A 24897-nucleotide genomic window follows, 5' to 3' on the forward strand; every position below is an offset into this window, starting at 1 on the left:
GGCATTTCACATGAGGTGTTCTGCACATAAGTTAAATAAGCAGGGTGACAATATACAGCCTTTACATACTCCTTTCCCAATTTGGAAGCAGTCCATTGTTCCATGTTTGGTTTTAACTGTTGCTGCTTCTTGACAGATTTCTCAGGAGGCAGGTAAGGTAGTCTGGTATTTCCATCTCTTTAAGAATTTTCCACAGTTTGTTGTGATCCACACAGTCAAAGTGGTATCACACTGTGATAAGGGTAGGGGGTGGAAAATTTCAGCGGGATTTTTATGCAATAAACTGGATGGAGAAAGCTGAGCTGGGGTACAGGAGGCACAGGAAGCACCATGTGGAACCAGCAACACTGACACTTCTGCAGAGCTTAGATCCACAGGCCACTGAGCTCTGATGTTGATATCAGAGAGAAACTGAAGAACAGTTGAGTGTTCTTTCCTATACCAACCCCAGTCTTCAAAATTCTAAAATCAAAGTTTACACTTGGAGATTTGTTTAAACCTCTCTGTGCCCTATTTATGCTTTCAGCAGATGGCTGTTTTTAACAGCCTGTCGGGCACTGTGGTTCAGGCTCTAGAGTTCACCTGCCAGGATTTAAATTTAGCCATGAGCTATACGGCTTGGGCAAGCTGCTTAACATCTGTGGTCCCAGCTTCCTTTTGAAATGAGAATAATAACAAGACCTACTCTGTGGAGTTATAGTGAGGATTAAGTGAGACAATATATGGAAAGTGTTCCAAACCCAGTGCACAGTAAGGGCTCACAGGGAGGCAGCTGCTAGAAGTAGTAGCAGGGGCAGGTACACCAGCTTGAAGCATTTGCTCCTGACTAATGTAGAAGGGGCCCTGTCTCTTGCCACCTGCTTCTAATACACTCCAGAGAATGGCCCCAAGGCCTGTTATTTTCCCAGGCGAGCCTCCTGTGTTTCTGAGTCCCAGAGCCTACAAGTGGCCTAGAGTCCCAGTTCTAAACTACCCTTGCTTCCATGGTCTGACTCTAATAATGGAGGGAGAATAGGCATGAGAGAGATCCACAAGGTCCCCATGGCCTCCTCCTGAGCACCTGGTAGCCTGTTTGGGAAGCCCAATTTCACTCCACCCCTGCCCCTTCAAACAACCCGCTGAAGGGATGAGAAGGCCCAGCCAGGCAATTTCCCAGACTCACCCCAGTCCCAGAGGCCTTACCTGGGCCAAGCTGTCCTCTGCCCTCTGCAGCACTTGCTTTGCAAGGTCCCGCTGGAGAGTTACAAATGTGCATAGGATCTGGCTGAGCCACCGCATGGCTAGCTGGTTAAACTGTGGGAGTTCAGCCACGAGCAGGGAGTTGAGTGCCTGGTACGTGTGCCGGGCTGCCTCCTCCTCGTAGGTCACGCTGCCCACATCCAACAGCTTCTCTTCCACCCTCTCAAAGTCCAGTAGTTTGTCCAGACGCTTCTTGATCAGGTTCTGAGGGCCTGCCAAGGCTTTGGCCAGGCTGCACAATGGCTGCCACACCTGGGCTTCCAGTTGCTGCTTCTGTGGGGAGAGGTGAGCTTGGGAGTTGAAGAAGGAAGTGACAGAGGGTGGCCACAGGAAGAAGGAGCTTTGGAAGGAGGCTCCAGGGCCACTCTCACCGAACAGCTGTGACCTCTAGCACTATATCTAACCTTTCTGGACCTCACGATGCCCACCTGAGAAATGGGGACAATGCATGTAACAAGCTTAGCAGAGTGCCCACAATAAGTATTCAATATATGTCATTTCTTAATATGGTTACTGTGCAGAGATGTTTAAAAAATTTTGTATAGGGTGGTGATCAAAACCATAGTCCTTGGGGCTAAGATCCTAGCTTGCCATTGATCATCTGAATAACCTGGGAGGTCACCCTCTCTTAGCCTCATCTGAAGAATGGAGTTATTAACAGTATTTACCCTGTAAGCTATGTTGTGAGGATTAAATGAGTAAAGAATGTAAAGACTTTAGCACAGTGCCTGGCAGATAACATGGCTCCATAAACATTAGCTGGCCCTATTTTTATCAGGAAAATGCACTAATAATAATCTCCACCCTACTGACTACCCAGGACAGTTAAGGATGTAACCATTGAGGAAAGGGCCTCACTTCTAAATATTATTCTTATAGATTCTGCCACCTGCCTGAAAAAAAGAAGGGAGAAGTTCCACTCACAAACTCTGGGAAGACCTGGAGCTGCAGGTCTGTTGCCAGGTAACAGTACTGTACCACAGGTCCCCCGGGGATTTCCAGATTGCAGTCCTGGGGCCGGAAGCGGAGGAAAGCCTAGATGGGGGTCAAAGGAGAGCCAATCACAGCCCACTGAGGGCATCTCACACCTGAAAGCCCCTCCACGGCATCCCGGAAGAAGTTGCCCAGGCTGTTGGCACACTCTCCAAGAGTCTGCACACAGCTAATCTATCCTTGCACAGTTTGGGCGATCAGAACGCTCTTTCTCCAGGCCCACATCTTTCTCCCTATTCCAATGTCGCCTCCAGTTCACACACTTCTCATTATCACCTTTGTGAATTTTTTTTCTGCCATGTCTCCTCCTCGTGTTCTAATAATACTTTTCCTTAAATCAACCTAGCATCCCTATGTAAATCAGTGCATTAAAACAAACAAAAAACAACTTATGGGAAATTCCCTGGTAGTCTAGTGGTTAGGAGTCCGTGCTTTCACTGCTGAGGGCCCAGGTTCAATCCTTGATCAGGAAACTAAGATCCCACAAGCTGCATGGCATGGCCAAAAAAATAACACTTTATGAAACTTCCATAAAGGAAAAGCCAGTAATAATTGCCATAAATAAGCATGTTAAGAATAACTGCTATAAAAACAATGCTATTAAATTCTGTCTGGGCGTCATGGCCAGCTGAAGGCTTCCAGCCTGAGACTGGTTCTGCTGGTTTATTTACATGCCAGCAAAAGAGGCTTTTCCTGGACTCTGAAGATTAAAAGACAGAGTCAATTTCTTGCTATGGGATTTCATGTCAACACTGTATCTGTCATGTAAATCCTGCATTCAGGGCAACGCAGCCTTAATGCTTCTAAGTATCTGTTCTTCTCTGCAAAGCCAGAAGTGTCTCTTGGGGGCTTCTGGTTTCTCTCTCTCAAGGCCCCTCCATTCTTTCTCTGAGGGCCTTCCCCTTCTCACTCACTGTGCTGTTATCTTTCTGTGGGGGCTGGGGCAAGATGGAGCAGGAATAAGCAGGGAGTGTGCCCCACACAGTAAAGCACAGAGCTACAACCTCTCTCCTACACACTTCCAATAATGCCACCCCAAATCCTATTATCCAAAGAGCCTGTTCTCATCTGACTGAGCTGGTCTGTGCAAATGGATGTGACTGAGAACAAAACCATCCAAAAGGGACAGAGTGGATGGAATGAGTCAGCAGCGATGACAAGAACGAAGTGGGAATTTGGGTGCAAGGAAAGTGATGTGCTGGTTGGGAATGCAAACTGGTGTCCCCGTGGGCTGAATCTGGCTTGCAAAAATGTATTTTCTTGGGCCCACATAACATTTAGATTTTTATTTAATTAGTTGCTCACGTGGACACATCATGAGATTTCACCTAAAGGTCTCAATTTTCAGTTTTCTTCTTCCTTAAAATCAGAACTGGCAGCATTGGGTCCACACTCCCATGCAGCAACAACTCCCGTGAGACAGGGCATTTAATTTAATTTTATTCATTTATGCATTTGTTCAGTCATTCAAACTCCAAATATTATTACATATTGAATTTGACCATAAAAGTCTCATAAACAGACAATAGGGCTATACACCTATACACTTCAGTCAATAATATTACCTGTCTGGTCCCCTTGAGCACCTGTGTTTGTCACTCGTGCTCTAGCACCGGTCTAGCAGGGTCCTTCCAGAGGACTCTGTTTCCAGTGAATTTGACTCTGCCCAGTGGGAACCCCAGTCCCTGAACACTCAATGAACTCAGAAGTCGCCCCAGCCAGATAACCTCTGGATTAAGGAGTGCTTGCCCATGGCCCTTCCCTGGCCTCCAACCAGCAACTGTTATGGTCTCTTCCATGGTCTCGGGGGTTTGTTCAATGGGCCCTACGTACCTGCCCAGGTATCCCAGCCCCCTTCCCCCATTATTTACCACAGGGCCCTCACCTCCAAATTATCCAGGTAAGCAGCCACATTGCTCTTCAGCTCGGTCACACACAGCGACACCCAGTGGAACCTCTCTTCCAAGTCATCAAATTCCTTGTCTTCCATCTGAGAGTAAAGTTATGCTTATAAGGGCGGAGAACATCCACGTGGGGGCAGTGTACACCTCTGTCCCAAGTGCTTGCTAGGAACCACACACAGACACACTTTTCCACAGACCCACGCATCAGAGCCATTCTCCAGTTCCCAAACTGAGTGGGATGGTTACAGGCAGTGAGTGCGGCTTAGTGGTTTTGTATTCAGACCATGGACTCAGACACATGAGCCCTGGTTCACTTGCTTCCTGTCTGTGTGAACTTAGGCAATTGTTTTGCCCTCTTGGAGCCTGTTTCCACATCTGCAACATGGGGATAATATGAACATTTACTTTATTGTGTGGAACCATTAATGCCTGGTTCAGAGTAAGTACTCAGTCAAACTAAGTTTCTGCTGCTGCTACTGCTGCTAAGTCACTTCAGTCGTGTCCGACTCTGTGTGACCCCATAGACGGAAGCCCACCAGGCTCCCCCGTCCCTGGGATTCTCCAGGCAAGAACACTGGAGTGGGTTGCCATTTCCTTCTCCAATGTGTGGAAGTGGAAAGTGAAAAGTGAAAGTGAAGTCGCTCAGTCGTGTCCGACCCTTAGCGACCCCACGGACTGCAGCCTACCAGGCTCCTCCATCCATGGGATTTTCTAGGCAATAGTACTGGAGTGGCTTGCCATTGCCTAGTAGCTATTTAAGGCTGGTTCCTTGCCCAGGCCCAGACATAAGTTCTCCTATCTGTATCTAGGGGCTTTGCTGGTGGCTCTGAGGTAACGAATCTGCCTGCAGGGCAGGAGACATAGGAGATTCAGGTTTGATTCCTGGGTCAGGAAGATCCCTTGGAGGAGGAAATGGCAATCCATTCTATAATTCTTGCCCGGAGAATCCCACTGACAGAGAAGCCTGGTGGGCTACAGTCCATAAGGTCGAAAAGATAAAACTAAGTGACTGAAAACACACACACACCTGTATCAAGAGGCCCCGGAGGAAGAGCAGCACAAGGTGCAGAGGAGAAAGCCCCACCCTGGCTCTTCAGAACCAAGTGGAGGGACTGCCCTGACTTCCAGTGCAGGGGTGTGGGTTTGATTCCTGATTAGGAAGCATCACTACGAACAAAGCTAGTGGAGGCGATGGAATTCCAGTTTAGCTATTTCAAATCCTAAAAGATGACACTGTTAAAGTGCTGCACTCAATATGCCAGCACATTTGGAAAACAGCAGTGGCCACAGGACTGGAAAAGGTCAGTTGTCATTCCAATCCCAAAGAAAGGTAATGCCAAAGAATGTTCAAACTACCATACAATTGCACTCATCTTACAGGCTAGCAAAGTAATGCTCAAAATTCTCCAAGCCAGGCTTCAACAGTACATGAACCGTGAACTTCCAGATGTTCAAGTTGGATTTAGAAAAGGCAGAGGAACCAGAGACCAAATTGCCAACATCTGTTGGATTATCGAAAAAGCAAGAGAGTTTCAGAAAAACATCTACTTCTGCTTTATTGACTACGCCAAAGCCTTCAACTGTGTGGATCACAACAAACTGTGGAAAATTCTTAAAGAAAAAGGAATAGCAGACCACTTGACCTGCCTCCTGAGAAATCTGTATGCAGTTAAAGAAGCAACAGTTAGAACTGGACATGGAACAACAGACTGGTTCCAAATTGGGAAAGGAATACATCAAGGCTGTATATTGTCACCCTGCTTATTTAACTTATATGCAGAGTACATCATGAGGAACGCTGGGCTGGAGGAAGCACAAGCTGGAATCAAGATCGTCGGGAGAAATATCAATAACCTCAGATATGCAGATGACACCACCCTTATGCCAGAAAGTGAAGAAGAACTAAAGAGCCTCTTGATGAAAGTGAAAGAGGAGAGTGAAAAAGCTGGCTTAAAACTCAACATTCAGAAAACTAAGATCATGGCATCCGGTCCCATTACTTCATGGCAAATAGATGGGGAAACAATGGAAATAGGGACAGACTTTATTTTGGGGGCTCCAAAATCACTGCAGATGGTGATTGCAGCCATGAAATTAAAAGATACTTGCTCTTTGGAAGAAAAGTTATGACCAACCTAGACAGCATATTAAAAAGCAGAGACATTACTTTGCCAACAAAGGTCCATCTAGTCAAAGCTATGGTTTTTCCAGTAGCCATGTATGGATGTGAGAGTTGGACTATAAAGAAAGCTGAGCACTGAAGAATTTATGCTTTTGAACTGTGATGCTGGAGAAGACTCTAGAGAGTCCCTTGAACTGCAAGGAGATCCAACCAGTCCATCCTAAAGATCAGTCCTGGGTGTTCATTGGAAGGACTGATGTTGAAGCTGAAACTCCAATACTTCGGCCACCTGATGCAAATAACTGACTCATTTGAAAAGACCCTGATGCTGGGAAAGATTGAAAGAGGGAGGAGAAAGGGACGACAGAGGATGAGACGGTTGGATAGCATCACTGACTCAATGGGCATGAGTTTGAGTAAACTCCGGAAGTTAGTGATGGACAGGAAGGCCTGGTGTGCTGCAGTCCATGCAGTTGCAAAGAGTCAGACACAACTGAGCGACTGAACTAAACTGAACAGGAAGCTAAGATCCCACATGCCTTGTGGCCAAAATGCCAGGACATAAAACATAAACAATATTGAAACAAATTCAAAGACTTTAAAAATGGTCCAAAGCAAAAAATATTTAAAAAACCAGCAAACCTTAAACAAAAGAATCAAGTGAGGGTGCCTACTCTGCCCCTTCCTGGCCTCAAGTCTCCTCATCTCTGAAAGCAATCTAAGACTCCGCCTCACCACCACAGTCTTGCCCCTTGGGATGGCTGGCATGCAACCCTTCCTCCAGTCCACTGCTCACCCTGGGAACAAGCCCCGCCTCCTGCTTCAGCAGCTGGCTCAGCCGGGTGGTCTTCTTGGAGAGGGTGTGTGTATTGATGCGAGCCAGTCGCTCCCGGAGGCTCAGCGGCTCCACCTTGGTGTACTTGGAGGCTGCACCAACAGAGGAAAAGGAGGGCACAGGGACCAGAGCCGACCCGGGAGAGTAAGAGACCCTGACATCCCAGCTGGGCACCTCTTGGGCCCTTTTCTCAAGCATCAGGGTCTCACCGATTAGAATGGCAAATCTTGGAGGTAAAACACAGGGTTCAGAGACCAGCTTGATTTCTTGCGCCTCAGTTTCCTCATTCGTAAATGAGGCCAGCCACTTCCCAGGATTGCTGGGAGACCAAGATGATGGAAATGAAGCAAATGACTTAAGCTCTCATTTTACCCAACTGTGAAATGAGACTAACAGTGCCAACCTCAGGACTATTGTAAGGATCAAACAAAATAATAAGTGAAAAAAACAAGTCATAGCTAGCCCTCAGTAAACATTAGCTAAATTATCGTTACTATACTGTCTTGGGGCTTCCCTGGTGGCTCAGAGGCTGAAGCCTCTGCCTCCAATGCAGGAGACCTGGGTTCGATCCCTGGGTCGGGAAGATCCCCTGGAGGAGGAAATGGTAACCCACTCCAGTATTCTTGCCTGGAGAATCCCATGGACAGAGAAGCCTGGTAGGCTACAGTCCACGGGGTCGCAAAGAGTCGGACACGACTGAGCGACTGAACGGAACGGAACGGAACGGATACTGTCTTAGTTGTGGAAGTTTTTCCTCTACCTAGGACACCGTGACACTCTGCAGACCTTTCTGTTTTAGCAACTTGAGAGGCAACAAGCTCCGCACTTTCTCCTCCTACCCTCATCCCTGAAACCTACACAGCTCTTTGCCTCCCAGTCTCCTTAGTATAGTAGCCATGTGGTTTGGATAAGAATGATTTCACTTTAGTTCAGGGAGTGGTTGCTGACTGTTATAAGCCAATTCACACGATCCCCACTCCTCTACCACACTGACAGGTTCAAAGAAAGGCTTACAACCCAGGCATAAGCCCATCAGTTCATGGCATACCCCTAACCATGGCAATTGGTTCAGAGTGAGCATATGACTCAAATAAATTCTATTAGAATGAAGCTCCAATTTAGTGTTTACAGCTAAGCGGAGAAAGGGTCCATGTTCTCCTGGAAGGTGTGGTGTTCAGATGTGAGTCTTAGGACAGCAATAGCCCCTTACTGTTATGAGGGAGGCCGGTTTAAAGATGCAAGTGACACATAGTGAAGGTCAGAGACAAGAGAATTATAGGGAAATGACACCAGCTCCCAGACTAAATTCTACTTAAAGCCCACATTACCTCTGGACTCGTAGGTTACTTAAAGCCCACATTACCTCTGGACTCGTAGGTTACTTAAACCTTCACTTTACTAGTGAAGCCAGTTTGAGGTGAGTGTTTTGTTAACTAGAAGCATTCTCACTAATGTATTGACTAAATGCCCCAAGTCCTTACCCAGTTCTTTGCGCCTCTTGTACTCATTGATGTTGGTGACCACATCCTGGAGGGCAGAGGTAGCCCTCTGAAGGACAGCGTAGGCACTGGCATCAGGGAATGTGTTCTCCAGAATTTTCTGCAGCAGCAGTGGGTATTTGGTAATCCTCTGCAGAGGAATTACCAGCAAGAAACTGAGGCCTGAAGGTCCAGCTTGCGGCCTGGGGGAGAAGGCTGGTGTTAAGTAGGTTAAGTCCACCCTTGGGGGCACCAAGGGGCCTGGGGTCTAGTCCCAGCTCTGCTATTTAACTCGCTGTGTGATCTCAGGCAAGTCGCCCTCTTTCGGGGGTCCTCAGTTTCCTCATCGGGTGCTGCCAGTTCTCATTTTACTCTTTTCCTCGGCTTTCCATATGTACTAAATCCAAAGGTCAGTTCTCTGTCCTCAGCTTACTCGGTCTCTCAACAGCAGACAGCAGACCATTCCCTCTTTCTCAAAACACTTTCTTCTTTTGGCCCCGGAGATGCCCTTTGTCCTGCTTCTCTCACCCCACAGGCCACTCTCCTGGCCTCCTCTGCTGGCTTCTCTCCAATGCTGGAGTGCCCCAGGGCTTCCTCTCTCCACTCACTCTCTTCCTGAGCTCCTTTAGTCCTATGGCTTTAAACACATGGCAACCCCAGATCTCCACTTCTTTCTTCTGTCCAGAGCTCCAGACTCACAGAGTCAACTAGCCTACTTGAGATCTCCACTTGGGTATGTCTCAAGCACAACTCCATCTGCTGGACATGCACATGGTATTTCATTTTAAAAAATGGTCCTGCTGCTTCAAAAAAGAAGCACTTTTAAAATCACAGGAACTTGGGAAATCCCTGGTGGTTTGATGGTCAGGATTCAGCGCTTCCACTGCTGTAGGCCCAGGTTTAATCCCCAGGGGAAGAACTAAGATCTCAAAAGCCTTGGGGCACAGCCCCCTCCAAACTTTTTTTAATCATGGGAATTTAATCTTTAGAGAGGCATGTAAAGTATTTAAGGGTAAAGACTCATAGTATCTGTAATTTCCTTTAAATTACTTGGTATAAAATTAGATGCAGCAAACAGAAGGCATTTATACTTGCTCACTTCACGTGCTGGGTATGTGTGTTCATTACATTATTCTATTTTTCCATAGGGCTTGAAAATTTTAATTTGAAAAAGGAAAATACAAAACATAGGAACGAATAGTGTCAAGGTCCCTTCCAGATGTACCATTTGATGCATAAATGATTATTTCTAGCCCCCTTTCTGATGATGTCTGGAAGTTGCAGAAAGAGTGCCCAAGGCAATGGCATCTGGGACAAGGCTCCAACAGTCTTTCTTTGATCATGACCAGTAGCCCTCAGACCCATCTTCTGAGAAACACACGAGGGTTTCAAACATCAATGTCTAAGCATGACTCCTCCACGAAGACTCACAAATACCTCTCATGACTATTATCTGACCTCCTCTCTACAGTACCTTTGCCTCTTGCTCTTCTTCCTATTGAAAAAACCTCCAGACTAAATGTCCAGGAAAGATCAGCCATAAGGCCTGGAACAGACAGAGCAGGTGGAAACTACCTCCTCCCTCCCATTAACTGCAGGCGGTTGGAACGCAGGGGTTGAACTATCTGTCAGAATATGCCTGTGCTGACCATCTGCTCTCACTAAGGGTTTCCTAGCGCCTGGCTGACTGTGGGCAGGAGAGGTGGAAACAGTGGTCAGATATTTGCAAAACTCTGTCCTCTGGGCTTACTTTTCATGGGAAAAGGACAATTACCTCATGGGGACAACTATTGCCTCACAAATCAGAGATGACAGAAGGCAGGGAGCCTTCAAAGAGATGATTACATCTCTTCTCCACAATCATCAAGAACTACAGAATTACAGCAACCTCTTTCTTTACAGCCTTTCTAAAGTAATTTGGAGAAAACTCTTTATGTAGCCTATCAGATGGGCAATAAAAATTAAAAGACTTGGGACTTCCCTGGTAGTTTAGTGGTTAAGACTATGTGTTCCCAATGCAGGGGGTATGGGTGCAGTCCTGACTGAAGAACTAAGATCTTGCACGCTACAAGGTGTGGCAAAAAAAAAAAAAATTGGAAGACTCACCCAGAGTTGGATGAATATGGGGAAACCAGCCCTCCTACATTCTCTTGGTGGAAGTATCAGTTGGTGGGATCTTTTTAGAGAGTAATTTAGCAATTTGTGAAATATACAATTCCCTCAATCCTACTACAGAAATCTACCCACAGAAATATTAACTCAAGTGAGCAGGGATAAAGGCAGAAGTTATTCAGCAACTCTGTGACAGTAAAATTTGGGAAACAACTCAAATATCCATCAACAGGGGATGAGCTGACTATAAGCTGCCCTGGAAAAGAACCCTATGTAGCCATTAAAGAACAACATGGTTAAAAAAAAAAAAAGGAATATGGTAAAATAATTTGTGGCTATGGTTAAGTGAAAAAACAAGTCCTAGAATGTAGGGTAGGAGTCCCTTAAAAATTCATTAATTAATTCATTCTTTATATTTATCTGTCCATCCATCCAACATCTAGACTTTCCCATGGAAAGTCTATTTCTTACCTGTCTGTAAATATAAAGAATCAAATTTGGATGGAACATGTTAACTACTGGGGGAGGCATGGGAAACAGGAAAGCAAGGGGAATGGACTTATACTTTTTACTTTATATAATCTGTGTATTGTTTGAAATTTCCTTTTTTCAATAAGTATGTCACTTTCATACTTAAATAAAAAATGCCAATAAAGCAAAACAGATTATGTGTCTTCTCCCAACACTCTACCTAAGTTGTTGTGGAACGGTGGACTGATCCACCTCTCCTCCCCACTGAAAGCCGTGCCATTAAACTGGCCTCCCTAAGGCAAAGCTTCCTGTGACTGCAACGACAAGCCTCTGATTTCAGTGGCCGCCAGGTGAGAAGCGCTGCCTTAAGATCTAGGATAAACTAAACACCTCACCAACTCACCCACCCAAATAAAAAGTGGGAGGTAGCCTATATTTTGGAATCACAAAGATCTAATGAGATGGTGCCATTTATCGTCTCTGGATATCCAGCTGGTGTGATCCTAGTCAGCTAGGCTCCAGAAAGAGCCCCATGATCATCAGCACAGAAAGCCAGGATGACTGTTTCAGGAGGGAGGTGATTAATAGTTCCAGAGCAGCATACATAGTAGGAGCCCCTTAAAATTCATTCTATCCATCCACCCACCCACCATCCAATGTCTATACTTTCCCGTAGGAAGTCTATTTTCTGTCTTCCTATAAATACACAGAGTAAAACTGGGATGACCGAAAGGATGTCACTCCTGCTGCAACATTAGACCAGAGGATTTCATTGAGGGCAATCTTAAAACCTGCAGGCTATGGGGTGCTGCAGGCATTTAGTGGACAGGCTCCCAGGGAAGCAGAATATCCTGCAAGGACAGTCTTGCATTATGAAAAATTGTTCTACGTTTCATATGCCCCTCTCAACATTCAGAGACTAAACGAATGCCTTGAAACAGGCTGCAATTTCAAGAACTGAGATATTTTTGTGACACCTGGACTCCATCCAGTCACATATCTTCACAATCGGAATTACTATGATACTACCTTTTGTAAATACGACACAGGCCATCTGTAAGAACATCATTCATTTTCTCTGCCTCCCAGTATATAATATTATCCCTACTTCAATTATGTTGTTTCCTTCTTTCTCTTATCATACACAAGGAAGTTAAGTTTGTGTCATTCCAGGGTACACATATTCTCTGCTCTTTTGGTTTTCTGTACTTTGTGTACAGAATGTCTTCTGACTCTTTTTCGCTTATAAGCATGTGATTGCTAGTGTAGCGGTGCCCAAGCATTTGCATACATTGCATTATACATATTACATATGTAATACATATTACATTATTAGAAATTATTTTCCTTTTATTTCTCCTTTAATTATAGCTAAGCCATTATGTTTGCTAAGTCACTTCAGTCGTGTCCGACTCTGTGTGACCCCATAGACGGAAGAACACCAGGCTCCCCCATCCCTGGGATTCTCCAGGCAAGAACACCGGAGTGGGTTGCCATTTCCTTCTCCAATGTGTGAAAGTGAAAAGTGAAAGTGAAGTCGCTCAGTGGTGTCCGACCCTTAGAGACCCCACGGACTGCAGCCGACCAGGCTCCTCCATCCATGGGATTTTCTAGCAAGAGTACTGGAGTGGCTTGCCATTGCCTTCTCCAAAGCCATTATGTTTATTTTTTTCAATTATGTATATGGGCAGGAGAATCTTTCTCAGAATGTAACTCAGGATAATAAATTTATTATAAAAAGAGAGCACTGGGACTGAAGGAGCAGAGAACCACAGTGTGGTCTCAGGGAAGCATAATCCCTTCCTAACCAAGATAACTACCATAGCTGGGAATTACTGACTATTACCTGTATACAATAAGTCTACATCCCCATGAGCTGTTGCTTTTACTCCCACTCTACGTGTAGGGAAACTAGGTTCTGAGACACTAAATGGCAAATAAAGAGCAGAGAGCTCAATTCGTTGCCAGGCTGCCTGGCACCAAAGCCCATGAGAAATGCCTGGCCTAGTTGGGAAAGACCGGAGTGCAGAAGATGTGACAAAGAGCAGCCTCTGTGCCAACTAGGGCCCCCTACACAGTGCTTCTAACATATCTGAACTAGATGCCAATATTTAACACTGGGGAGACTTACATCAAAGCTTCTGGTTTCTCTTGAAAGATCAGAGGATCTGGCCACAGTGGAATCATAGTTCTACACAGCAACTGAGGTTTACAAAAAAATGGCTGCAATTACTTTACTCTCTGTATCTATACCCTTTGAATATGACTTTGAAGCTTCTCCCACCAAGAAGTGGGGACTATTTTTTCACCTCCAGAGCCTGGCACAGCATGCCAATTCTAAGCCAAGATCTCAAAAGGCAGAGCTGAGTCAGCTCATGTGTCCCACGTTCATAGGAAAGTCCAGCCAACATCAGCAAAGCTGACCTATGGTTGATCACAGACATGTGAGGGAGTTCAGGAAAGACTAGAAAAATCATTTACTGAGTCCAGCTAAATTGTTAACATGCATAAATGTGACCTTGAAAAATATTTGCTTTAAACAAATTTTGGAGATGATTTATATTTTAAACCACTATATTTGGGGTGATATGCTATAGCAAAAGCTACTTGATACAACAGTGATCTGCTGAGGCTGGGCTGCAGCTGCACTCTATACAGGGACTGCTGGCTCCCTTTTGTCTCACAGCTGGCGTCCTGCTTCCCTCATTTCTGTTACTTGCCTCACTCCTGTAGAAATGTATTTAGTGACCCTTACAAAGGAGATGGCAACCCACTCCAGTACTCTTGCCTGGAAAATCCCATCGACGGAGGAGCTTGGTTAAGCTACAGTGTGTGGGGTCGCAAAGAGTCGGACATGACTGAGCGACTTCACCTCCAAAGCCTAAGTTTGTAAGATCCATGAAGGGATCAAAGGAATCAAAGAAGAAAATGAAAGTAGGCTTTTTTGAAGGCTGGGAGGGGCTAGGACATGGCTACTTCAAAAGAAGGCTTCAAGGAGCACAAGGGTTAAGGATAAGATAAGGGAGAGAAGGAAAAGAGATAGGAGGAAGCTCCACATGAGATAATGCTAGCTTTAAAGACCAAAATCTACACTCTTTCTCTTGGGTGTAAACAGGAAATGCCTAAGTAAGATGAAATGACAATAATAACCTCTGTTCCTCCTACACTATTCTGATTTCCAGAAGATGGCCTTCATCTATCTTCATTTGGTAAGCTTGGGGAAGATATAAGTTTTTTTTTTTTTTTGACCATGCTGTATGGCATGTAGCTTCTTAATTCTCCAACCAGGAATTGAACCTGTGCCCCCTGCATTGGGAACACGAAGTCTTAACCACCAGACCGCCAAGGAAGTCCTAAGATAAGTCTTTTTAAATATATGATGATCCGCTTTAATCATAAGAAGATAAATACAAAATGAAACATTACTGAGATGCCATTTTTCACCTATCTCAGTCATAAATACTCTGAAGTTTCACAATGTACTCTGGGGGGAAACACCCTTATATTTGTTCACGGGAATATCAACTGGTATTACCTTTACAGTAAGAAATTTTGCCATATTATCAAAATTATTAACACATACTTCCTTTAATCTAGCAATTTCATATCTGGAATTTTAACTTGTAGACGCTTTTATTTGCACCTCAGTAAAATAACATATGTTCGTGAATAATCACATAGCATTATCTATAATGCTACAAAGAATAGAAACAAACAAATATCCATCAATAGAGAGCAGTTAAATAAACTGTGGAACAACCACATGGTAGAGGAATACATAGCCATTCAAAGGGTCATACGTATATGTATTGAATTGGAAAGACCTCCAAGATATAAGTGAAAAAAATGATAAACTTTTATAAGATGGGAAAATAAGAGTATATATTTATATTTACTTGTATAGGTATACAGGAACTCTACAAAGATCCATAAGGAATTTAAAAGTGGTTACCTTGACTTTTCAGGTAGTAGCAGGAATTGGATGGATGAAGGGACAGGGTGGGGGAGATTTTTTGCTTTTACTGTTTAAATTCGGATGTTTTAAAGCTTTTAAACTGTGTAACTGCTACCTGTTCAAAATTTTAATTTAAAAAAGTTATTCTCTACATATCTCTACCCCGAGCTCCCATTCACTGGTGCCATATCTGGGCTGCGAGCCCTCCCAAGGCAGTTCTGATCCTTTACTCCAGCCATCTGTAGAGAGGTCTCCTCAGATGATACAAGCCTGCTTCCTGCCACTGCTGCTTACAGCACATGGTTCCCACCATCTCACTGCCCTCCCTATGGTGGGCACAAGTGCTCTTCACCAAATGTTTCTGCTTTTCCACCTCTGAACACATGGCTAGAAGGCATGCCCTGGCCTCCTGGTAATGGATAAAGTCAGGTGATTAGTTCTGGACTCTGAATTATAAGAAGCAATGGATATTACTTCTGGCCTGGAACATTTAGTAACCAGTGTGAGACCCTCCAGAGTTCTTTGTTCCTTGCCAAGTTACCGGCCATGTTCCAGACAGTGGCTGGTGTCAGCTTGAGTTCCAGAGTGAGCATGACACTGGGAAGAAGCCCAAGTTAGCCCACATTGGAGCATAAGGAAGGTGGAAACCTCATTGGTTGAAACCACTAAAAGAGTTGGGGGTTGTTTGTCTCTGCAGCATAGCCTAGCCTAGCCTGACTAGGACACTCCTGAAACAGTGTGAGCAGCCCCAAGCCAGGGTGAGACTTTAACAGCCCCTGACCTCGGCATCGTAGGGATCATTCTACTCACAGCACTGCCTCAATGATGCCCTGGATCTCCCGCTGCAGCTCTGGCTCCTTCCGGTAGGTCTCTACCAGCAGCAAGGCCTGTTCGTAGCTGGCACAGTACACCTTATAGACTTGCTCCAACTCCTCTTGGAATTCCAGGAATGCATTACCTGACAGTGAAAAGGCAACAAGTTCTCAAAAGCATTTCTGCATGTCCTCTTGCTGAGAACAGGGAGGCCTTGAGTGACACAGCTAAGCACTTTAGCTCTGACATAAGACTGCCTGGCTTAACCAGCACTGTAACCTTGAGCAAGTCATCTCATCTTCCTCAGCTCCCATTTTTTAGCTCACTTTCAAAAGGCTGCTGTAGGATTAAGTGACAGAATGATGTTGTGTGTGTGCTTAATAAACAGTATCTATAATTACAGCACTAATATTGATAATTCTCACATTTAGACAATGCTTTATAATTTACAGAATACATTCATGTTATATCTTAATAATTACCATGTATGGCAAGTACAACTCCAAACCCTGTTTACAAAGACACCCTACAGCACAGCATGTGTGACCACAGTCACAAATGTGGGCTTTGGAGTCAGAGAGAAGTAAGGCCAGATCTCCAGCCAACCCTTTCCCAGTAATACAGTCTAGGGTGAGCATCTGATCCCCCTGACCCTCCATATTTTCATCTATAGATGGGAATACAAATAGTACTCACCTCCAAGTGTTCACTGGGATGATTAATTTTAAAAATGCATATAAAGCACCTGACACAAACTTCATCTCCCAAAAACTTACCAACTACTTATGTATTGACTGACTATGAGGTACTCTTCTAAGTTCTTTGAATGAAATAATGACCCTGCCTCACGGGGCTCATGGGGAAGACAGACAATAAATAAATATATTTGTTTATATATTACATATGCAAGGCAATCCAACCAATCCATCCTAAAAGAGATCAGTCCTGAGTATTCATTGGAAGGGCTGATGTTGAAGCTGAAACTCCAATACTTTGGCCACCTGATGCGAAGAGCTGACTCATTTGAAAAAACCCTGATGCTGGGAAAGATTTAGGGCAGGAAGAGAAGGGGACAACAGAGGATGAGATGGTTGGATGGCATCACCGACTCAATGGACATGAGTTTGGGTAAACTCCAGGAGTTGGTGATGGACAGGGAGTCCTGGCATGCTGCGGTTTATGGGGTCACAAAGAGTCGGACACGACTGAGTGATTGAACTGAACTGAACTGATGCCAGGTAGTGATGAGTACCAGAGATTAAACAAAGCCAGATAAAGAGTTAGAGGTGTCACAGTGGTCAAGAATCTGCCTGCCAATGCAGGAGACACAAGAGACGTGGGTTCGATCCCTGGGTTGGGAAGATCCCTTGGAGTAGGAAATGGCAACCCACTCCAGTTTATTCTTGCCTGGAAAATTCCATGGGATAGAGGAGCCTGGAAGGCTACAGTCCATGGGGTCACAAAGAGTCAGACAGGACTGAGCAACTAAGCACATACACACAGGAGATCTATTTAGGAGAGACCTCCATAAAGATGTGGATGTTTATCACAGTCCAAAAGAATCCATCCCTGGGAAGGTCTGAGGGAAGAGCAGCGCCAGGCTTAGGGAAGGACAAATACAAAGGCCTTAAGGCAAGTGAATGCTTGACATGCAGGTGACACAAGAAGGCAGGTGTGGTTGGAACACAGTGAGCAAGGGCACAAAGTAGAGAAAATAAACAGGAAACTGAAGCCAGATTATGTAGGGCCTTGAAGTAAGTATGGTGTGGTAAGGTGTTCAGGCTTCATCCTAATGATGGCAGGAAGCAACTGGAGGGTTTTGAGCAGGGGCGACAATGATCTAATTTTTGTTTTAAAAGGATCACGCCCATGCTCAATTTCAATAGCACTTACATTAAAGTTATAACAATACAAGAAAGACTGGCAGTCCCCTGCACATGAGTGACATGCCAAGTTGTGACATTCTTCATTAAAAAAAAAACAGAAACTTATGAAATTAGTTACTTATTGGGAAGACAAAATGGGATGGAAAGAACAGGGAATGGGATAGGATAGTAGGGATGAGAGGGGAACAATGCTTTACTGAATACACCTTCTTATATAGCTCTGATCTTGGAACCATGGTAATATTTTACATACTCCCAAAATAAATATACAGCTAAGAACAACCAGGATGTGGAAGGGGAACCCCAAATAGAAAACAAAAAATAAGGAATGAACCTAATTCTATTATAAATGAATAACATAACCACACTGAAGGGTGATGAAAAAATTAACATAAGTATTTTCCACAAATGTACAGGCTAGTAATTCTGATTAAAATATAACATAACCAAAAAAAAAAAACAAACTGCTTGTCAACTGCTTGGTGACAAATAAAAACTAAATTTTCAGTTGTGGGCACACTGTAGTATATATAAAATCAAATGAAATGCTGTACACATGAAACTATTAATATATATTAAGAATATTTGAATCAATTTTAATGCCATTAATCAAGCAATATATGTAGAAGAAAAATAGAGTCCTAACCACTGGGAATTCCCTCTACTTAATTTTTCTGTAAATCTAAAAGTGCTCTTTGAAAAAAAGTCTATTGGAGCTATGCTACATTGGGACTAAATCAGGAGTAAAACATGGAAAGAGGAAGAGCTATTAAAAGGCTACTACAGGACTTCCCTGATGGTCCAGTGGATAAGAATCCTCCTTGCAATTTGGGGGACACGGGTTTGATCCCCAGTCTGAGAAGATCCCACGTGTCTTGGGACAACTAAGCCCATGAGCTGCAACAACTGAAGCCCATGTGCCCTCGAGACTGTGCTCCACAAGTGAAGCCGTGGCAATGAGAAGCCTGTGCACAGCAAGTGGACAGCAGGCCCCACTCTCTACAACTCGAGAAAGCCCACGCAGCAACAAAGACCCAGCGCAGCCAATAATAAATAAATACATGTTTAAAAAAAAGCAAGACTATTGGTGGTCTATCTAAGGGGATAGTGGTGAGGGTAAAGAGAAACGTATTAGTTACAAAAGGGCAAGTAAGCCACAGACCACAGGAAGCCCAGCTAAGCCTAGAGCCTGCTGACGACGTGTGTTGTACCTGTGATATGCACCAGGTCCCCCTTGAGACAGGGAATAATTGGACCAGCATGGTCCAGCTCTCAGCAAAGGCTCCCACAGCGAGACTACCAACCCAGGAACCAAAACCCCTCCCCAGTGCTGGTCAAGACAATCCTCAGAAAGAACTCCCCCAGAAGAAGCCCCCAGAACAAGGGAGAACGTGACGAAGAAAGACTATGCAAAACTGCAGTTAGGGAGAAGGCCTAGGATAGGGAGGTCAGTTAGCTGCAGAGATGACTTCACTAGCAGAGAGCTTGGGTGTAGCCCTGAAACCTGGGGCAGTTCCCACATTCTTCTCTACTTAGGCTATTCTGCAGGAATGTGACTTTTGCCAAAGAAACTTCATCACACTGGCATGGCCAGGGGCAGGGGTGTTTCCATAACTGAAGGTGGAGGAAAGCAAACTTCCCTAGAGCAGAGAGTAGAGCTGTCCAACAGGCAGGAATGCAGGGGCACCAAAGACTTATTTCTTCTCCTCTTGTCCTCCTTAGTCACAGATTGGAAAGAAATCACAGCAGCTAAGAGTTACTCTCAGTATCGAAAGGCCACTCTACCTGGAGAAACGAGAAAGGGACGCAGGATGTTGTCTGAAGGAGCTGCTCAAATCTTGACTCTGCCTTGTCAAGCTGTTTGACCTTAGGAAAGTTACTTAACCTTTCTGAGTCTTGGGTTTTTCTTCAATAAAATGGGGATGATAATGCTGTTGTTCAGTCACTAAGTTGTGCCCAATTCTTTGGGACCCCATGGACTGCATGCCGCATACCAGGATCCTCTGTTGTCCACTAGTAATAATAATCAATAAGTAACAAGGTCATGAGAATAAAAAGGGCTATTTCATGTTCAGTTCAGTTGAGTTGTTCAGCCGTGTCTGACTCTTTGCGACCCCATGCACTGCAGCACGCCAGGATTCCCTGTCCATCACCAACTCCTGGAGCTTACTCAAACTCATGTCCATCAAGTGGGAGATGCCATCCAACCATCTCATACTCTGTTGTCCCCTTCTCCTCCTGCCTTCAGTCTTTCCCAGCAGCAGGGTCTTTTCAAATGAGTCAGTTCTTTGCATCAGATGGCCAAAGTATTGGAGTTTCAGCTTCAGCATCAGTCCTTCCAGTGAATATTCAGAACTGATTTAGATACTGGCACTAAAATGGGTACTATTTTCATACAGATGGCATGAAACTGAGGCTCAGAGACATGAATGAGATGTGGTGACAGAACCTTGCAAGTCAGATTCCAAAGCCCCTGCTCTAAACCATTTGACCTATAAGCCACGAGCCATATATGACTCCTGGGAACTTGAAATATGGAGAATCCCAATTAAGATGTGCTGTCAATGTAAACGACACTGGACTGCAAAGACTTTGTACAAAAAAAAAATAAAGTAGAATGTATCATGAATAAGTTTTATACTAATTACATGTTGAAATATTATTTTGGATATATTGGGTTAAATGAGATATATCATTAAAATTCATTTCACTGCTTTAGTTTTTTTAATGGAGCTACTCAAAAGTCTTAAATTCATGGCTCACACTGCATTTCTTTTAGATAAGACTGAACTAGAACATGATGACTCCAGTGACAGAAGCCCGTGGGGGAACTCCACAGGGAGCTGCATTTGAAATCATTCGTAAGGACACAGAACCTGACTCATTTGGGAGGTTCATGCCTGATGTCCAAAAATCTTTTAAAATGTTGTGGTATGGAACTGGGATAAGGGCCTCCCTTGCACAGCAGGGCCTGGGGGCTGAGAGAGGAATACGGAAGAGCTGGTAGAAACCAGCTCAGCCTTGATCAAGCACAAAGTTGCACCTAGGAAAAGAAAAGCCCATGCGGATTCTTTGTACTTCTTTTTGGCTAACCACAGGGGCAGAGGGTGAGAAGGCTATTTTCTGTACACTGCTAAAGGCCAGGGGACAGGCTTGCCAAAATGCAGGGGAGGAGGGCGGGGGATGGGATATAAGATGTTCAGTTAAATTTGAACTTCAGTTAAATAATGAAAGTTTTAATATAAGTATGTCCCAAGTATTCCATGGGATAAACTTAGTATAAGTTTAGTAAACTTAGTATAATTTTCATTGTTTATATGAAATTCAAATGTAATTGGGCATCCTGTATTTTATGTGGCAAATCTATCAGGGAAACAGGGAAGCCAGGGAATGGAGATGTCACCAGGCTTGGACAAAGTAGCATCTTAACTTTTTGCAAGTTAAGCTGGAAGGCAGAGATGAACAGGTAAGGACCCTTAGCAAGGAATTAGTTGAATCTCAAACCCATAGCAATAGAAGATGCTGACCTCAGAGTCCCCAGATCCCTGGAGCATCTTCAACCTGAGGCTGTAACAATTTCTACTCAAGGGACTTCCCTGGTGGTCCAGCGACTAAGACTCTGTATTCCCAGTGCAGGGGACCCGGATTTGATCTCTGGTCGGGGAAGGAGATCCCACATACCTCAACTAAGAGTTCACATGCTGCAACTAAAATCCAGTGCAAATAAAATGTAATAAAAAATTTCACTCAAATAAATGGTCATCATTAACAGAAATATAGATAAAGTGATAAAATGTAAAAATATTACCTGCTGCTGCTGCTGCGTCACTTCAGTCGTGTCCGACTCTGTGTGACCCCCAAGACGGAAGCCCACCAGGCTCCCCCGTCCCTGGGATTCTCCAGGCAAGAACACGGGAGTGGGTTGCCATTGCCTTCTCCGAAAATATTACCTAGATACTGTCAAAAAAATCTCATTCCTTAATTCTGTATTCCTCTATCATTTACAGGAAATAGTCAGGCTTTCCTGGTGGCTCAGTGATAAAGGATTCACCTGTCAATGTAGGAGACATGGATTCAATCTCTGGTCTAGGAAGATCCCACAGGCCATGGAGCAACTAAGCCTATGCCTCACAACTCCTGAGCCTGCGCCCATCTGCCTTTCTGAGCCCATCCACCTTTGTCCTCTGACTCCACCTGAAAACCTCTGACCATAGAAGTTTTGTCAAGTAGCCCCAGAACAGGAGACGGGAGGGGACTGCAGAAGTTTGAAGTTTACACCTACTCATTCCTCCTCCTTTATGTCTGGTCGTCCTAACTATTTCAGAATCAGGAGTCCACCTCCATCTCTCACCTGCTGCTGCTAAGTCACTTCAGTCGTGTCCGACTCTGTCTGACCCCATAGACGGAAGCCCACCAGGCTCCCCCATCCCTGGGATTCTCCAGGCAAGAACACTGGAGTGGGTTGCCATTTCCTTCTCCAATGTGATCTCTCACCTAGGTGAAGGTAAAACCACCAGCTGATCTCATTACTTCCACTCTTGCTACTCTTTCACAATCCGCTGTACACAACTACCAAAAGGATCTTTGAAAAAGAAATCTGACCATATCACTCCCCTGCTCAAAATTGTCCAGTGATGTCTCATCACACTTAGGAGAAAATCCACACTTCTAGAAGGCCTTGCAGGATCTGGTCCTTCTCTGCCTCTTCTATCCTATCTCCTATACTCTCCCCCTACTCATTGCCCTGGAGCCTCACCAGCCTTGTCCATCAAATATCCCAGGCTCATCTCTGCCAAAGAATAGGGCCTCTGCATACCTATTTTCTCTATTCTTTGTCCAGATCATCTCATAGCTGGCTCCTCCCTAACAGGTCTCAGTTCAAATATCCTCTCCTCAGGAGGCCTTCTCTTTTCTCAAAAGTTACCATATTTGTTATTCTTTAAATTACAAATTACTACTTAAAATTCTCCTGTTTATCTGTGTATCTTCTGTCTCTCTCACTCACTAACCCAAAAGAACAGAAGATCAGACCCTCTGGTTGACTGGACCCTTCTGTTACCTCAGCACACAGCACAGTGAATGGCACACTGCAGGTGATCACTAAGTACCTATTGAGTGAATGACTGTGAAAAAACCCTGGGATAGAGTCTCAGCCACACCACACACTAATTATGTGTCTATCAGTATGTCCTCTCTGTCTTGAGGCTTCAGTCTCTTCGTCTGTAGTGATGGGGTTGAGCTGGATATCATTTGAGGGTCCTGCCAACTCTGATGTGCTGTATTTCAGGGACTCCCAAAACAGCCTCTCATTGAGTTTCATCTCCCTGGAATGCTGGGGAAAGTACAGCAATGACCACATGCCTAGAACAATTCCATGGGAATCTCAGGCTGCCAACTGCCCGTTTTTTTGCTCACCAATCAGCTGCACTTGTTCTTCTTCCCTGGAGGCTGTCTCCTGCAGATCATGAAGCAGTCTGCTGTTCACCTTGATGATGTCATCGATGTTTGAGAACAGGACATCCAGATCTCCCTGTGGCAGCTAAAAGGAACAAAGACTCCATGGAAGGTCGCTCAGGAGTTCGGTAAGAGTGATTTTTTTGTAGGTTTTGGACAGTAGTCCAGAATAGTCATGCCATAGGGGTTCCATCTCTCTTGGGAAGACTGTTCCAGAGGAATGTTTGACAGGACTTTGAAATTTTATAAATCAGGTATTTTTATTGCTCTAAGAGAGGAAGAGATGGAGCACTCAGCATGAAAGGAAAGCTGAACAGCATTATCCTAGGTCTGCTGCCAACTATAATTTTTATTCTCTCATTTCTCCATCTGTCATATGAGTGTGGGAAGTTGGACTTCTTTCCAGCTCTGACACACTTGGCACCTAACACTATTACCTTTAGATATATTCTGAACTCCAGCCCCTATGAACTAAACTGCTGCTGCTGCTGCCAAGTCACTTCAGTCGTGTCCAACTCTGTGCGACCCCATAGACAGCAGCCCACCAGGCTCCACCATCCCTGGGATTCTCCAGGCAAGAACACTGGAGTGGGTTGCCATTTCCTTCTCCCACTGTTAAAAGGATGCAGGATATCTACATATGTTGACTGTGCTCAGTTGCTTCAGTCGTGTCCGACTCTTTGCAACCCTATGGACTATATCCCACCAAGCTCCTTTTTATAGACAGGAATACTGGAGTGGGTTGCCATGCTCTCATCCAGGGGATCTTCCTAACCCAGGGATTGAACCCACATCTCCTGTGTCTCCTGCACTGCAGGCAGATTCTTTACTTCTGAGCTGCCAGGGAAGCCCTATCTAGGATATATATACAGATAGAAGCCCTGGATGCACAATCAAGTGGGAAAAGCTAACTGTAGAAAAATATCTAGAGTATGCTTTATTTTTGCTAAAATAAGTAACAATCTATATTTGTTTGTTTTAATGCCTCCAGAGGAAAAATCCCTATTTCTGGAGGGTGAAATAAGGGAGGGTTTTTGTTAGGTAGGTAAAATAGGGAAAAGGAGTCCAAAATGGCAGTGGCCCATAGGGTTCCAAAGAGTGGGACATGACTGAGCGACTGAACTGAACTGAACTGAAAAGACAAGAAAGGGAAAAGCCCATGAAAATAGAACAAAGGAAGGTCCGAGGACTGGAGTGAGGACCTCAGGTAAAACAAACAACACTCCTGGCTGGCCCAATTTACATAGGGCAGGCCCAAGGGAAAAACATAAAAAGAGGAGCCAAAGGGCTCTCTCTCCCACGCGCTGGGCGCTCTTCTCTTCGCGTCTTTGGATCGATGTGCCCTCACGCCTTGAAGATGGATTTTCCTGCTATCTTCTAAATAAAATAGAGCTGTAACACTGAGCTGTAACACTGATTTGTCTAAAGAGCTATAACACGGTCTGTCTAAGACTCAAGAGCTATGACACGCCGAGGGGGCTTTAATGTCCGTCACTCCAAATCTTTGTTGTGATGAGACAAAAACCGAGGAGCATACACTCGCCTGACCTTTTCATCAACATTATCTGCTTATTTCATTTATTCAATAAATACTAATTGAAGTCCATTATTTATATGTCAAGAACTGGAATACAT

General features: G+C 44.6%; 1 protein-coding gene across 3 annotated transcripts in view; it reads right to left on the bottom strand.

Annotated features, from left to right (window-relative positions):
• Positions 1-24897, bottom strand: part of ARHGEF37 (Rho guanine nucleotide exchange factor 37) — a 55482-nt gene that overhangs the window by 13515 nt on the left and 17070 nt on the right. For all 3 annotated transcript variants that reach the window (XM_055428917.2, XM_055428918.2, XM_055428916.2), the window contains exons 3-9: positions 23224-23347; positions 15920-16067; positions 8575-8774; positions 7055-7185; positions 4118-4222; positions 2164-2274; positions 1183-1512 (exon numbers count right to left, since the gene is read on the bottom strand). In XM_055428917.2, the coding sequence (XP_055284892.2) occupies positions 1183-1512; positions 2164-2274; positions 4118-4222; positions 7055-7185; positions 8575-8774; positions 15920-16067; positions 23224-23347 (1149 nt within the window). The remainder of the gene's footprint in view (positions 1-1182; positions 1513-2163; positions 2275-4117; positions 4223-7054; positions 7186-8574; positions 8775-15919; positions 16068-23223; positions 23348-24897) is intronic.

This window comes from Moschus berezovskii, chromosome 8, assembly GCF_049115385.1.
Source record: "Moschus berezovskii isolate FMDL1 chromosome 8, NW_MosBer_1.0, whole genome shotgun sequence".
Taxonomy (NCBI): domain Eukaryota; kingdom Metazoa; phylum Chordata; class Mammalia; order Artiodactyla; family Moschidae; genus Moschus; species Moschus berezovskii.